Source organism: Puma concolor, chromosome A1, assembly GCF_028749965.1.
Source record: "Puma concolor isolate L17-30 chromosome A1, mPumCon1.1.hap2, whole genome shotgun sequence".
Classification (NCBI taxonomy): domain Eukaryota; kingdom Metazoa; phylum Chordata; class Mammalia; order Carnivora; family Felidae; genus Puma; species Puma concolor.
In genome coordinates, this window is record NC_141667.1 from 4,607,287 (window position 1) to 4,624,550 (window position 17,264).

The 17,264-nt window shown below is 49.8% G+C and overlaps 1 protein-coding gene across 3 annotated transcripts in view; it reads right to left on the reverse strand.

Annotated features, from left to right (window-relative positions):
- MED10 (mediator complex subunit 10) overlaps positions 1–17,264 on the reverse strand; it is a 261,409-nt gene that overhangs the window by 66,814 nt on the left and 177,331 nt on the right. For 2 of the 3 annotated variants that reach the window (XM_086675687.1, XM_086675688.1), the window contains one exon: positions 13,780–15,349. The exons of the other annotated variant lie outside the window; for it this stretch is intronic. In XM_086675687.1, the coding sequence (XP_086531813.1) occupies positions 15,125–15,349 (225 nt within the window). In that variant the 3' untranslated portion in view covers positions 13,780–15,124. Of the gene's footprint in view, positions 1–13,779; positions 15,350–17,264 lie in introns of those variants that run through there. 3 annotated transcript variants of the gene reach the window in all.

The window sequence follows — 17,264 nt, forward strand, 5'->3', positions numbered from 1 at the left end:
TGATACCCAACAAGGTATTTTCTGCATAACAGATGATGAATAATTATTTAATAAAGAATCTGTGCTTTTAACTATCATCTCATACCAAAATTTTTACTTAGTCTGGAATGGCAATTTTTTCTAAAGATTCAGATGCAACTTGCCTTCCATGAAAAAAAAGGGGAAATATGTTATGAGTTCCTGTGAGCACCACATTCGACACATAAAGAGGACTAGTTTTAAAGCATTCTTGCTATGGATTTGCATACCTTGTGCATGCATATCTGACTGATGAGCACATTGCCCTGCCCTACATAATTAAAGGTTTTAAGAAATTGTTTAAGAAAACCCAACGGATTCCTGATGTGCAGAGAGGTTCAAAATTGAAGTATTCGTTGCCCCCCAAACTACTAAGAAGTGCAACAAGGAAGCAGGATTTACAACAGTTTTGAGGCCATTAATCTTTCAATCTTCTCTAGACGAGGATGATGCCTACTTTTAAAATTAGAAAAGAAAGCATTATTTGGTACAACTGCAAAGAGATGAAGGAGGAGGAGGAGACAAAGAAGCCACGATGGGTTTTAACTACACCTTACATCAAATTTTGCCTTCTTTCTTCTTTCTTTGGAAATAAAATGCTTCCTGCAAAACAGCAGGCTTTGCAATGACAGGGGCTACCTGGGATGGCTGTGCTTAATTATCTGACGAATCGGGATAGAGAAGTAACAAACAGAAATTCATAGATTATCCACAACACTCATTTCAGCTATTAGCTCAGAGTTGGTCACATCTCAGATCGGCACCTAGCAACATCTAAGTGTCTATGTGTCTATGATCAGTTCAACAGAAATTACTTCTGTCTTATGTCTATGATCATTTCAACAGTTACATACAAGCAAGCCACAACTGGCAGATAGAAACCCAGCTATAAGCCCATACTGTATGATAAGCAATAGATTGTATAAATTGAACAATTGTTGGAAATGTCCTAAGGCACTGTTAGCAGCCCAAGGTCCCAGTCTGCACTGCGTGGGAAGAACAAAACCATTGGTGCTTTTATTTTCAGTCCGTAAAGGTTTAGCTGAGAAGGATCGTGTAGGACCTAAGGAGGTAGAGAGTATCTCTGGGCTGGGACCATTTCTGGAGCACAAGAGCAGGTTAACTCACACAGATGGTGGGCTCAAGTCTTTCTCCCAGTCTCATCCAAGTTTAGGTAAAGAGCAATAGCTTTGACCTAATAATTCCTGCATTCTCAGGGAAACTGAGGTGACAACGTTGCTCCCCCAGGTAAAAACTGATTGTTGGAGGGAAAGAAATCTTATATGTTGCAATGGTTTGTGGCCCTTCAAAGCTCAGTGCTACTTGACCAAAATCCATTCCTCAATATTTAATTCATCTCGTTAAATAAATTAGAATTTTCTTCTTAATGGTTGACATTGAAAACAAGTTCGGAAACACTGACCTAAGCCTTTTTTTAAGTTTATTTATTTAATTAATCTCTGCATCCAACGTGAGGCTCGAACTCATGACCCCAAGATCAAGAGTCTCACGCACTTCCAACTGAGCCAGCCAGTTGACCCTGACGTAAGACCTAAGATGAACATTGACCAAGCTTTCAGCAAAATTAAAACCTTATATATATCAAAGGACACTATCACGGAAGTAAAAGGTAATCTAGAGGTTGGAAGAAAATATTTGCAAATCATGTATCCAATATGGGTTATGTATCCAACATATAAAAAGAACATTTAAAACTCCACGATAAAAAAGACAGCCCAATGAAAACATGGGCAAAGATTCTGAATAGGCATTTTCCCAAAGGAGACATTTTTCCAAAATGGCCAACAAGTACACAAAAATTATGCTCAACATCATTAGCAGTTGAGGAACTGCAGATCAAAGCCGAAATGAGATACCATTTCACATCCACTTAGGACGGCTATCATCTGAGAAGCGGAAAAGAAGTGTTGGCAAGGATGCAGAGAAATGAGAACCGTCATCATCGCTGCCGGGAGCATGGAGGGGGGCACCCACTGGAGAAAGCAACGGGCAGCTCTTCTGAAGTTAAACCTAGAATTACCCTATGATCCAGCAATTTTCACTCTTAGGTATACATCTAGGAGGATTGAAAACACGTGTTCATGCAAAAACCTGTACATTTACGTTCAAAACAATGTTATTCTTAACCAACAAACGGTGGCAAACCATAGAAACAATCCAAATTTCCATGAGTTGATAAATGGATAAACACAGTGTGGTCTATCTCTAAAATGGAGTGTTATTCAGCCATCAAAAGCTTGAAGGCATTATGCTAAATGAAAGATGCCAGATACCAAAGGTTATACACTGTACGACTGCACTTCTATGAAATGCCCCGAATAGGTAAATGTACAGAGACAGCAAATGGATTAGTGATTGCCAGGGGCTGGGGAGTAAAGAAGGGGAAAGTGACCACTAAGGGGTATGAGATTTCTTTTGGGAGTGATGAAAACATTCTGGAGTTATTTAACAGTTACGGTGCACAACCTTATGAATATACTTTAAAAAATGCTTTAAGTGGTGAATTTTATGATATGTAAATTATATCTTACTTTTCAATCGACCAAAGTGCTTTTCCTGGACAAACTTGTAGGTGCTCACAATGAGTCCAAGATTCAGGTGAAATGGGGCGGTAGGCTCCTCCTACCGGCTCCTGGACTGATGGAGAGATGTCAGCCTGGTCATAGGCCCATCTCTCCCCGGACACCACACCACATAGTAGACCCCACGCCTTTTCCAGTAAAACCAACAAGATCATCTCAAGCCAACAAGGCATTTGGCTGGCTAGGACGTTCTTTCTGTCATCTACTTGCACACGGCTCAGGGACGGATCTATTGACTGTTCCCGTCCCGTCCATGAAGCTAGCACGACCATGCCTGGGGACGGCTGAGATGAGTCATCGAGCGGGTCTGGTGCTGTTAGCGACAAACACAGAAAAGAGACGGATTTCTAGGCGGATCACAGAAGAAAAGCAAGCCCTGGCTGTACTGACACTCTGTCCATCCTAGGCAAGGCTTCAATAAGTGAATTTCGCCTCCCATTATAGCGCCCCAAGCCAAGAAGTACGGAGACAGGAGCAGTGCCTTGAGGAAGCAGAAGCTCGCAAGACCCAGGAGGGACCCTCCACTAATCACAGCCTCTCTGAGGCAGAGGCTTTGCCGCTTCCCAGGAGCTGAACGTACAGCCTCTGCTCTCAAAAGAGTCGAGAGAGATGACTCCTGATACACCGGTAGCCAGCACCTCTGGAATCGAAGTGCACACTTGCTCCTTCAAAAGTGATTCTGAAAATGGGTCTCCGCTCGGAGGTGTTTGCTCTGTTCTGCTGTGGGCTGCTGACACTATTGCAGACTTACGAGGCAGGGTGTTCCCAGGCAGTTGGGCTGGTAGAAACAGGCAAGGTGAATTGAACTGGACCTTGTCCTGGAAATAGGGCCGGAAGGAGGTGGAAACACGGGTGAAAACCTCAGCGTCAGGTCAGGTCTTGACCTGTAATGGGACGTGGGGAGGTCTGAGCCGTGCACCTGTCCCCCACAGGTGTGCCAGCGCTGGGGCCTCCGACAGCCACCACCCCTCCCTCCCATGGGTCCTGCGGCCCCCACCCCCCCCAAGTAGTGCAGGCCTCGACCTCCAGGGGGTGCCCTGCCCCACCCCGCGTGCAGCCAGTGAAACCAGCGAGCCCTCGCGTGTTTCCCAAGATCGGGCAGGCTAGTCCGCAAATCCACCCTGAGAACTATAGCTGGCATCTCAGCACCCCCGCCGCAGGCCCTCCCCCTCTCCCCCCACATGCCACCCCTCTGGCCACCACCCCAGCCGCTCACTGCCTTTGTTGCAGCCTCACTGGACGGAAGGGACAGCTGGTCGCCATCCTCAGCATGGCAGCCCCTTTTGTTCTCCCTTGACTCAATCTTCCTACTCCGTCCTTCCCTCAGACTCCCCATCCTTCGAGTGCCGAAGCCTTGTCCCTGCTCTCTGCAGGACCCTCCCCGTCCCAGTGGCCCCTTGCCCTCCATGTGTGGACTCTCGGGTGGGGCGCTTCTATTTGGTGGCCTCTCATTACAGGAATGGGCATAATGATTTAGCTGCAGCCTTTCTGTCTGCCTCTTAATAACGGCTCGTCACTGATGCCTTGTCTGTCCCCTTTAAAAGGACTGCTGCCTGCTTGGCTTCCGCCAGCCGCCCCTCACTGCTAATGAGCCGGCTCTTGGTGCTAATTAAGGCCCACCTGCTCCTTCCCTCCCATCTGATTCCTGGCCTGCGAGATGCTGGCGGGTCCCTACAGGTGCACGGAGGTTGTTGCCACAGCCGGGGGTGGGGGGTGGGGGGGTCAGCCGGCCACCTCGCAGAGGTCTTTAGACAGAATGACAGCTGAAGGTGACCGCGAACTCTCAGCTTCAAGCCAGCCCCACCCCCACCGCGAAATCAAACCTCCTACAACAGAAGCCAAGCAGAAAATCAGCAAGAGCTCTCCCTCCATATTTCAAAAGCGGTCTAACCATAACAATAGATTCATAGGAGTCGTAAGGGGTAAAAAAAGTCACGACTCTTCTCATGATCATTAGGATTCTTTCTCCTGGCACCCTTGAGAGAGGGTGTGCCGTCTACTGGATACCCCCGGCCCCAGGAGAGCCCGCCGAGACCCCGCCTGGTTCACTCCATCCCCCGGGGTTTCACCGAGGACCCCGCACCGTCTGTGAGCATCCTGTTCTGACCACGGCCTCGTCTTGCTCAGCGTGACCGCCAGCACACGCGCCTTCCAAAGACACCCAAGGAGCCTCTTGACCCTCAGTCCACGTGGATACTCTGTCCCATGATCTAACGCTTTTCCCAGCGATGTCCTCTTCTAGTTCAGGCTCCTGCCTTTTTTTCTGAAGTTCATCTCAATCTATGTAATCACAGGTCTGTGTCACGTGACCAATTGATGTAGTGCGTCTGTAGCTATCTCGTGTCTTTAGCCTTCAGGAGGACGTTCCCTACCTTCTCTTCATTTTCTCAATCCACAGTGAGAGCTGCAACCCCGCATGTCCTGTCATCATCTCTGTTTCCAGAGACTGGAGTATTGCAGTGCCTTCCTTCACCAGGTGTTCCAATCGGGGCTTTCCTATCCACACCGAGGGGATCATCAGAATGATACGTGCTTCGTTCACCAGGACACAGCCCTGTGGCGAGGTCTGCCTGCGAGGGGTGGTCACTGTGGGTTGACTTTCATACCTTCTCTTGCTTTACTGAAACCAAACACATCGACTGGCAATAAACTGGCCAGGGATGAAGCGCTTTCTTGGGACCCAAGGCGAAAAGAGAATACAACTGACCCCACGAGGACGGTGCCGGACGGAATTCGTTCCAGCCAATTAGCTGAACTGGCATTCGGCCCTGCTTTGTCTCAGATGCTGGAAAAGGCGTTACAATTCGATTTCCCTGTCCTTATGGCAGAATAAGGGTCAATTGTCTTGTGTGCCCAATCGTGAGCTTACCACCCTTATTGCAGGCTTAATCCACATGCCAAGAAATTATATGGGGATCAAATGCGTGCTGGCTTTGGAGAATGCCTCCAGACTGTTCTCAATGGTAGGATTTCATCTGAAAATAAGTGCTGATTTACATGAATTTACATCTAAACTGCAAATTACAAAATTCCCCAGTGGAGAGCAAAAGGAGAGGACCCATTGGTGTTTCTCGGGGAAAACCCCCAAAGATGTCCCCCGTGCACCAAGTGTAAAATACTTGATTACGTACACCCGGGCCCTTTGTGTCCCCAGTGGTAACTCTGAGCTCCGGTCTTCCATTTGCACCTGATTTACGCGGCAGATGCAGTCGGCCCTTCCCCACCGCCCGGTAACCAACCGCTCAGGAGAAAGAGCAGGGCTGGGGGCGGGGGGTGGGCGGCACTGGGTTTTCAAAGAGGTTGGCCAGGGTCATCTGGTCACTCCTGGGAGAGGAGCCCGCGATGTCTGTCGGATGCCTTTAGTTCGACATTCACATAGCAGCGGAGGAAGAGGCTACAGTGTCTGGAATCAGAACTGACATGGAAAGTAAGGGGAAGTGTGTGTGTGTGTGTGTGTGTGTGTGTGCGCGCGCAAATTATGCGTGTGCACCAGCACCTGCAGCCAGTCTTTTGTACATTAAGTAACAGGCTGAATTCTTTGTGCCAGGTGAAAAGAAAATCTAGTTGTAAAACTCTGCGCTTTTTTTTTCTTGAATGTTTATTTATTTTTGAGAGAGAGGCAGAGCACGAGCTGGGGAGGGGCAGAGAGAGAGAGGGAGACACAGAATCGGAAGCAGGCTCCAGGCTCCGAGCGGTCAGCACAGAGCCCGATACGGGGCTTGAACCCACGAACCGTGAGATCATGACCTGAGCCGAAGTCAGATGCTTCACCGAGCAAGCCACCCAGACGCCCCTGCTTTTTTTGTTGTTATTAAAGAAAACAGCCCACATATACAAATGGGTAACAGGCCGTATTCAGTACCTCCTGCCTTGGGTTTACCCCTTATGGCTCTCCGGGCACGGAACGCAGGCTCACTAGAGAAGTCTGCCAGGCCTTGCTGGGTGATAAAGGAAGCAGAAAATGGGGGTGCTAGGGTGACTTTGTTATTCTGGCAGCCACGCAGTGGGAGGGAGGCGCCCTCTTAATTAGGCATCATTTCTTTCTGCACACAAAATGAGTATTTAGACCGAAAATCTATGCCTGACCTCGAAAGACTGTGTGTGGACTTGTTCGTACAGGCTGCAGGGGTACACGCAGACGGGCGCCTGTCCCCACCAATGGGCATCGTCCCACGGCCGCACCGAGAGCTGTGCCTGAGAGACTAAGAGAAAAATTACCAGGTGTACTCACAACTGCAAAGAAAAGACCTTCCCCCCCCTCCCCCGCGTTCGCGAAACCAGCCAGGGTGCACCCGGTTGTAGTCTGACCTAAAGGCGGGAACCAATCAAGTTCTGCTGAGTGGTTTGAAATAAAGGCGGGAACCAATCAAGTTCTGCTGAGCGTTCAAATTTAAATGTTAACCAACAACAGCTCTGTAACCTCAAAAAAATCCCTAACTTGTTTGTGCCTGTCTATAAAAGAAGCTGTAAGATCCTTACTCGGGGCCTCTTAGCATCACCGGGAACCAGTGCGTGGAGGACCCCGGGTTCGTACCTGCAATAAACGACCCTTGCCGCTTGGCTTTGATTCTGGACTCTGGTGATTTGTTTTCGGGGGGATCTCTCGAATCGGGGCATATCATGCCGACAGGTGGGGCTGTCTTCCTCGTGTTGCCCCTCTCTGGATTGTGTCCACCCGGGATCTGCAGAGCTGGGACGCCTAGAGGTCTCAAATTTCAGACACAGCCGCCCTCTGAGAAGAGGAGGAATCTGATGTTTGGAATGCCTAAGAAAAAAATAGGATGACTTTTAGCAAAACTTCGTTTATTAGGAGTTACAGCATTTCCACGATTTTCTAGCCGGAGCTTCTGTTATTAAAAAGTAAACCCGCAGCTTTAAAAATATGAATGTTCTGGCGCTTTAAGTAATCGCAAGCATATCGTATCTTCCCACACGTCCTAGGGTACCAGCCTGACCCAGTTCAAGTGCATCTCAGCCCTCAGCGTCCCAGAGAAACAGCGCTTCTTCCAACGTGGTACCTTTTCTGCTGAGGGAGCCTCCATCCTTTCTGGTTAGTGGCCTGGAGCTTCAGGTCCCCTCCTGCGCCCAGAGAGACCAGACAGCCCGCCACAGCCACGCGGGGCAGGGCACAGGGATCTGCGGCCACAGGGTCAACAGGGCGTCCTTCTGAGGACACCAAAACTACGGGCTGCGGCCAGGGGGTCTTGGGGGTGTCCACCTGCCATTGTCCCAGATCACCAAGGGGCATTTGGCTGAGGGACAGGAGCTGATTCACGGGAGACATTTTATGTCTGAATTTGAGCTTTCACATCTTTACGGCCCGTTCGGACTTGCTCTTCTCCGGATTTGCTATTCAACTTTTTGCCCATTTGTCTTTTGCGTTGTCTTTTCTTCGGTGATTTATAAAGCTCTTTTTATTTTTTTGAATAGTGTCCTGGTTAAACTCCCGGTTCAGGAGCCCCACTGGGAAGGTATCACAGCTCTGCTGCTGCTCTGTGGCCGGACAACAACCCTCCTCCCCATGCCTCAGTCTTCTCATCTGTAGACTGGGGATAGGCATCCCCGTCTCACAGGGGCATGGAAAGCCATGTTAAGTAAATAAAGATATTTAGAACACAGGGGTTGGTTACTTAGAACCATCATTTCTATTTATTTGGTTTGTGACATCTTAGAACTGGCCCCAGTGTTTAATTTTTACGTTAAAAATGTGTGTTCCTTTTTTATTTTAAAGCTTTCATTTTTCTGCCTCAGCTAGGGAAGGGTCCCTCTCCTTTAAATCATGATGCACCTGTACCAGAAAGTTTGTGGACTTCTTAACCCCACAAGTGCCATTTCCTCCTTAAAGCAGCGTCCCCTCCACTCTCCGCCTGCTTATGGTTCTGCCCTGCAGTTAGTTTCCATACTTTGTGCAGAGCTGAGCACATTTTCCCAGGGTTGGGCTTGCGGAATCCTGTGCAAGCCCTTCACAGCCAGGGTCCTGGGGCAGGATGAAGCCCTGCGATCCTGACTCCCTTCTTGTGTAACTCAGTAACTCCCTTCCTTGACGTGGGCGGGCTTACCGTATAAAGTGTGTGCAATTGGAAGTAATTTAAATAACTTTAATTTAATAGCACCAATGGTTTTCTCTTGGTTTAAAGTTTTGCTTCGGTTGTTGTTACTTTTTTCAAGTATTTAAATTTCTTTAATGTTTTGTTTTATTTTATTTTACTTTATTTTATTTTCTTATTTATTGAGGAAGAGAGAGAGAGAGAGAGCAGGAGCAGGGGAGGGGCAGAGAGAGAGGGAGACACAGAATCTTGAAGCCGGCTCCAGGCTCTGAGCTGTCAGCACAGAGCCCGATTGGGGGCTTTAACCCATGAACCATGAAATCATGACCTAAGCAGAAGTCAGACGCCTAACTGACTAAGCCACCCAGGCGCCCCAACTTTTTTCAAGTATTTAAAAGGAAGCTTGCATCCGCAAAGAGCTTTCCAATTATTATCATGAGCTATTCTTTCTAGTATTTGCATGACAGGCAGTATGAAAACTCTTGTTTTGCATAAAATAAATTACTTAACTGTTAATACCAATACTTCGCCTTTTAGCAATGACTTTGTCCTATGCTTCCTCACTGCAGCTCATACTTTGATTTGTATCAATTTCTGACTAATCTTTGTAATTAACTGCTTTGGTAAGTAAAAGCAATGAAAATTAACCGAATTTCTTTGTGTTTAATTCCTGAATTACTGTTTTCACGGAGATTGCAAATCATTTTGGCAAATATACATTGTCATGCTTTTTATTGCCAATGACTCAAGAAATTAATGATTTAATTGATTAACTCTAATTAATGATGGTAATTGATATTGGCTGCCCCCGTGTTCAGATGAGTGGAAAGCACATGTTTCCATCTCATTGGATTTCATCATATTCTCTTCCATACTCAACGTGAAAAAAAAAAAAATACCAGTCTCCAAAACAAAAGCCACTAATCCGTCATTCTGCCAGGACTGCATTGCTGATTCGTTTTAAACGAGACGTATTTATCTGCAATGCACACGTATTTTGTCTATAATTCTTCATGGCTTCAGCAGATACAGTGACAACACTTTGTAAGATGGCATTTGCTGTCAAGGCCAGGGTCTGGGGTCCACTCTTCGATACCCTCATGGAACTGACACAGAGTCTTGAGAAGCATTTGTTGATCCATAACTGGAGTGCTTCTAGAGCTTTCTGACCAGCTTGTTTTGACAGGTGTTGACTCTCCCCCCCACACCATTTTCGGTCACGCTCTTTTGTGGCCCTCCAGATCCCAAAACCTTTACAGTGTCCCTCTGGGGTCAAATAAACTCCGAACCTCTCAGTCCAGCCCTCGAGACCCTCCGCCACGGCGCACGCTCCTGCCTGACCAGCTCTGTTTTACCCTGTTTCACTAGGTGTACTTCTTAGCTGGGCTTCTAGAACCACCAGTTAACTAGTCCCTCGACCGCTCTCCTCTCCAGGGGCTGCGGCTCAGCTCTGCTCACGTCGCTTCAGTCCGAGTCGATGAGAAATATGCAGACTTTGGAGAAAGAAGTCCAAAAGGTGAGCCTACCACTTACGCTTTTCCATAACCTGGTCTCAGCCTGGCTCTCCACGACCATCACTCACTTTTCCACCATCTCCTCGCCTCCACTGTCCGAACAGTTGGGCTGCACCTCACTTTCTTTTACCCAACCTTGTCCCACATGCCTTTGAAGCTCTGACACCTCCAGCTGATCACACACCCCCGGGGCATACGATGCGCAAACAGTTTCCATAGTGCTGGGCCCATCTCATTAGCTCAACCTTTCCTGGGAAGATCTTTTCTGGATTTGAGTTCTCCTAGAGTTTCTCTTGCAGACCCTATAGTACTCCTGCATGCACCGTAATGGGCTGGGCTGCAGCGAACAGCTCGACCCTCACCCCGTGGTGCTGGCAGCTGGCAGCTCTCAGCTGAGAGCCACTCTGGCATTGGCTCCTGGTTGAAGAGACCTACCTCGCCCAAGGTCATATGCCATGCACAGGCCCAGCTCCCTCACACCAATAGGAACTTCTTAGTTCCAAAGCTCCCCACAGGATTGGCTAAGGCCTTTCTTGGGACCGCAAGACAGCTCAGCTCCCCATTCTGTCCATTCCTGCTGCCCTCCCTCTTTGTCAGGTGTGGATCCCAAAAGTGCTTCCCAATTAACTTTCTGCACACAAATCTTCATTTCAGAGCCATTTGCTGGGAAACTCAATCTGGAACATAGGACTCAGGACAGTCCCCTTGGGGTCAGGGAACATCTCATGGCCCCTTTTCATGCTATGGAGAAAGTTTCGCCTTAAATATTGGAAGATTCTATTGATGTCTGTTAAATGGAGTTGATTAGTTGCGTAGTGAACAAAGATGAGAAACTTTACGAACTGAATCTGGACCGTGTTCTCTCTTCACACCGATAATCCAAGAAGGGTCAGCGAAATGACAGAAAGATCGAGTAAAACTCTAAATGCTGTTTCCATGTTCCCTAAGTCAAGACGAAGAGTGTTCATCGTTTATAACTATTACCAGTGTCACTGTAAACCAAGGTAGCTTCTTCAAAACACACAGAGAAGCCAGAAACCTTCCTTGAGAGACAGAGCTCGTGCACTGACTGTTCTCATCTTCTTTTGCACTTTAATGTCTGAAAGGTAGCAGGTGGTCTGTACAAGTTCATTTGCATTTCGTCCTGAGAGGCCAGACTGGATCCTGGTATTCCTCGGGACGATCTACCCTCCATGCAACAGGGCTGGAAAACGCATGCTCCTCCAGACTCCTGTTGTGAAATATTACGTGTGCAGGATTCAAAAGTGATTGTGGGATTTGCCCACACTGATGTGATTCTGGGGGCTCAGGGGGACATGCCGTAGAGTTGCCATCACACAAGAAACCAGTCAAGGTCTCACAATTCACAGAGGACAAGGAAGTGTCAGACAAAAATGCCCACCGCTCGGTAACCTCAGCGAGTCCAGGCCTCAGTTTCCCTCCTTTCCACACAATGGACACACTCAGCCGGTGGACCCTCTCCGGCGGTGGCAGGTCCTGCTGTAATGACTACCAGCTGCCGTGCCCAGCACTTTCCACGGGCCAAGGTCAGTGCTGAATATTTCATATGCATCTACCTTGGCTCATTTAATTCTTGCAAAAGCCTGTGAGATTAGTACAATTATGGGTATTTTACAGAAGAGAAAATTGGGGCTTAGAGATACCAAGTAGTGACTCGAGTCTACACTGACAATAGGTAGAGCAGAGTGATGCCCAGTTGAGACCTGTACACTCACCTGCACTGCCTCCCTCGCTTCGGAAGTCCCCTCCATCCCCAGATTCCAACATCCAGCAAGACTAGGTATTATTCCTCGTGGCAGGAGAAGTTTCCTGTTGGTCATTTTCATGATACGTCCCTCCATCTCAGGTGCCTAACGCACTGGAAGAAAGGAGGGGGCACACAGGAGGGAAGGAAAGGAAGATAACGAGGTGTTTGGGTCGGTGTCCTAGTCTGTTTTTAAGAGAAAACCCAATGAGAGTAGGTATTATCAGGCATCTATGGCCGTAATAATACTGTGCAGCCAGCACAAAAATCTGAACTCCTATAACAACAAGGATTTATTGACCGACACTCCTGCGGGTCCCAGCTGGGCACAGCACAGGCTCCATTCCATGTGTGTCTCTGCTCCTCCTCCTGACCCAGCATGTTCCTCTCGTGGCGATGACAGAAGGCCGGGGAGCCAGCCCTGTGGCACCGGCATCTTCCAAGCCTTTGCCCACATGGCGAATGCCAATGTTCCACTGACCAAGAGAGAAGTCCCGGGGGTGTGAGGGCAGTGGGCGTGGTTCTGGACGACACCCGGATCTACCTGGAGGGCACGGCCGTGTCCCAGCATCACGACTATGTGCTGCTGTCTGTCCCACACACGCATCGTCCACCCTCCAGATTATTCCCACAACGTCCTCGGGCCGTCCCTCCCCTCAGCATCTGTGGTCGCAGTGGAGTCAACAACCCACAGTAAATAGAGCAGCGTGTGAAACACGCTCCGATTGCAAACGCAAGATAAATATTTCAATTCGAAGCATAAAAGCATTTTTATTATTCATTGTTTTGAGCCATCCGTGCTTCTGCTCCCCTCTCTTCACACGATTCGTCAAGACCTGTCCTAGTTTTGAATTATGCCTTTGTCACATTTCAGGCCGATCCCCTTTCAAACATCTTGGCTGTGGTCAACCGTGCCAGACCAAACTAATAAAAATCGATGGGACTTATTCGTAGTGTCATTTTTCCAACATCAAATTCTCCCTCTTTTGACTGGTCCAAAACGTTACCATAGAGAAAAGAATTATTAAATGCATAGTGAGTAGACAATGATATTTGTGAGGATTTGTTAGCATGGTTACATTCATAAATGTTTCAGTGCTTTGACTTTACATAACAGAAATGTTTATGACCGCACCTAGTACATAGAGAGGATAAAATGTAACCCTGCTAACTTCCAACCAGAGCAGTGGAAAGTAACGAATGGCTTCCTGTGGCTTGCTCTTAAAATACTGTTGTGTCACCGGTGACATCAGCCAGTGCCAATAAAAAAGGGATCCCATTTCTCCTAACACAGGGAGGCTGTGAGCGAGAGCCCGACAGGGAAGAGACAAGGCTGGGACCTAACAGCCATCACCTAGCGCGTCAGTGCAGTGGGGAAACGGAGAATGCTGGCAGAGGCAGGGCCAGTACTGCCTCGAGGGATCATGGAAGGGGGACCCACGGAGGGACCGCAGGTCCTCCCGCCCAGAGAGACTCTGGAGCTCAACAGCCAGGCTGGCGGCAGCTCTGTGTGGTCCTGTCACCTGACTGCAGCCCAGATTCCCAGAGGACAGACCGTCTGGGTTGGAACTCGACCATGTGAAGGTTTGGGGAGTAACAGAGAGCTATTTGGGGTTCTCTGAAGTGAAGCAGAAGGAGTCACCGCAACATGCAGGCCGTCATGGGTGACGTCCAACCTCCCTCTTCCTTCCCCCGCCCGCAAAGGCAAAGTCGTGTGGGTGTTTGCTTTCGTTTTGTGACGCGTCCCGACACAACGTTACACATCAGGAAAGTGCCCCTCGGGTCTCCCATCCCACTCCACCACCCTCAACTGTTAAGGATCCCTTTCTTAGTTGTTTTTTGTTTTCTATTTTATAATAACGACAGCTGCTTTTCCGGAGCACGATTAACCAGGGTCTCTAGGTCTCTGGGCAGAAAGATGCAAAGAGCCGAGAAGTGAGGAAGAGTGACCAGGCATCTGTCTGTAAGGAAAGCCCCCCACGCCTCCCAGGAGGACGAGGGAGTCATTCCCATGGCGTCCAAAGCTGTAGCCCAGGACGTGAAGATCCCGGTGGACACAGCTCTGAAGCAGAGGGACACGCGAGGCTAATGAAGCAAACGCGGACAAGAGCGTGAACGGTCGCCTTTGCCGGGGAGGCGAGGAGCACAGCTATGCTGGCTCCGCATTCACGGGGTCGGCGGCGTGAAAGGGTCAAGTACAAAACAGCGGCCCCCGCGATGCCCGTGTGCAGAGGCGTGAGCCTCCACAATGAGCAAGATGGGTACAGGTCTCTGGGAGAAATGATGGGCGCGTTGTTGCACAAACACAAGGTGATACGCGTGTATGCGATCTTAAGATAGAAAGCAACTTGGATGGACGGGATGCCTGGGTGGCTCAGGCGGTTGAGTGTCTGACTTCAGCTCAGGTCATGATCTTACGGTCCGGGGGTTCGAGCCCCGCGTCGGGCTCTGTGCTGACGGCTCGGAGCCTGGAGCCTGCTTCGGATTCTCTGTCTCCCTCTCTCTCTGCCCCTCCCCTGCTCATGCTCTCTCTCTCTCTCTCTCTCAAAACTAAATTAGCATTAAAAAAATTTAAAAAAAACTTGGATGGGGGCAGAGAACACATTTGATCCTGCAGTGTTTTCAGATATTAATGCTGGGCGATGACATTAATGTGTCAGTTTCACACAGGGTGAGCCTGGGAACCATGTCTAAGTGCGGCACTGGGACCCCCCCTCCCCAGCAGACCCCGAGCCTCCACACGGAAGGCAGGAAGCACCCGACGATTTGCAACTGCTACCCCCAAACTCACCTAAACGACACTGACAAGGGCCATTTCTCGTTTGGTAACAAAACAGAGAAGTCTAAATTTCAGAAATGGGCAGATACAAAGGAGAGAAGATCTCATGCGGAGGAAGATGTGGCAAACTAGCCGGAGGGAAACGATCGGCCTTGGCATGGAAGGAGGCACTGGCATTGGAAGAAAACAACACAGACGACGCCCTGGCAGGTCGGGAGGGTAACGGATCGCGCGGGAATAGGGCTTAGCCGTGCCGCCACGGGCGATGAATTCCCTCCCGAGGCACAGGGGGCAAGGCGTTTAGAATTAACGTGCAATGACAGCCCCTCATTGGGTCTTGGTAAGTCCATCTTGAAATAGTTTGTTCTCTTTTGAATCCCCTGTTATCTAAAGGAGCTTCAGACACTCGTGGGAAGGTCAGTACCGGAGGAGATTATGTGACCCTTGGATCCAGATGGAACAGAGGCTTCCTTGCGGGGGAAGACGTGGAGAAAGACGAGAACAAAATCGCTCTTTTGGGGTAAAGAGAGTGTAACATGGCCACGGATGCTGCTCCGGTTCAATGAGGACCTGAGTTTCAGCTGTTGCACGGTGGAGGGTGCCGTCGGGTCGTCGGTGCCAGCCTACGTCGGGTGGAACATGGAGAAATGGGGTTAGCCGGGTCCAGGCACCAGGAAAACACAGTCCTGGCAAACACGTACGGACATACCAGCGGCCGGCTCTCTGCTCTGCTCTAACAAGCCGCCCGAGACAACTGCTCCCAAACCTGTGTACATCCTGGAATCAGCTTCAAAACCCCTGATGTGTGAGTCCCAAACCCAGAGACTGGGATTTCACTGGTGGGGGGAGGAGCCCAGCTCTGGGACTTTCAGAAGATTGACAGGAGATCTTCTAAGGTGGAAAAACATTTTTTTTGTTTTATTTGCTGGGTGTGGGCGGCAGGACGTCCCCAGAATGCACTGGGAGGGGCAGGAGTCGCAGTAGAAATGGCAGAAGTAAGGGCAGCAGGGGGTAATGGGTCACCGTCACGGATGGAACGACTCACACAAGCAGGTGTGCCCGCCGGACCCTTACCTACTTCAGAGAGTTATCTTGTGTTGTTATTAATGGCCCCCGATTTACAGACAAGCAGACGGAGCCAGGGGATGGTTCTGCCACCTGCCAGGGACAACCAAGCCAGAAACTGGAAGAGCTGGGTTCAAATACAGCTTGGATGCTGATCCACAGGTGACTCTGCTCCCTCAGCACAGCCAGCTGCAGCCACCACTGTCCCCTCCAGGGCCCTACTCTGGGCTCAGGTGGCAGAGCACGTCCTGCTGGGCCTGAGTCCCAGATGGTGAGGGACACATATATTCTAGAGCCTAGAGGAAACGCCAGGCCTGCAGTGTTCTTTTCTCTCTGAAAACTTGCAGCCGTCTGGCTTCAGAGTATAGGAGTATGTTCGGGGCCAACAGCAGAAAACGGGGGAGTGGGTGGGGTGCACCTGCTGCTCCCTGAGGAGGCCTCACCCCTGCTCAGTCTTGGCCCTCTCCCCACCCCTCTGCACTGACAGTGCAGAGCCTGCTTGGGATTCTCTCTCTCCCTCTCTCTCTCTCTGTCCCTCCTCCACTCACGCTGTCTCTGTCTCTCTCAAAATTAAACAAATAAACTTAAAAAAAAAAAACAGGGGCACCTGGGTGGCTCAGTCGGTTGGGCGCCCGACTTCGGCTCAGGTCATGATCTCATGGCTCATGAGTTCAAGGCCCGCGTCAGGCTCTGTGCTGACAGCTTGGAGCCTGGAGCCTGCTTCGGATTCTGTGTCTCCCTCTCTGTCTGCTCCTCCCCCATTCATGCTCTGTCTCTCTCAAAAATAAATAAACGTCAAAAACAATTTACAAAACAAAACAAAACAAAACAAAAAAACAATCGGGAATTGCTCTGGGGTGGGCAGTTCCCTGTGCAGAATGAACAGGTCCTGCAGAAAGTGCTAGCAATGAACAGCTCAAGCCAGAAGAAGAGGTTCTCTCTCCCCTGGAGAGCTGAGCAAGCCCCCCACCCCCACACTGGACATGGAAGCTTCCTACAAGGCACAAGGAAACCCTGGGCTTCTAGGACGGTGCCAGCAAGGACCTGCCCCTTCGACAGCAACTGAAGGCGTGTGTCCTTCGTGCACCCAGGGGAATAGTGGCGGGGCAGGGGGGAGATGGCCCGCCTTTGCAGGCAGCCCTTTAGGACTCCATCTGGGAGGCGGCCCCCCACCAAGGCCCTCCACTAGGCAGTACAGCCAGCTCAAGGCCAGGGCTGGAATCTCTGTCCGACCGCACTCTTGACTCTCCTCGTCAAATCAGGGGCTGTCCCTTAACTCTGGGATGCTGGGTGGTCCCGGCCACCCATCTATGCTTCTCCTGTGGGGTAGGTGGAAAATGACCACGGCACATCCCATGGACCCTGCTTCCTGGAAGGGGGTCACCAGGTGCCCACCAGCCATCAGTGGCCACCCAGCAAGAGAGTTGCCTGTCCCCTCCCTGGTCACAGAAGACGGCCTGCATTGCCGTCTCT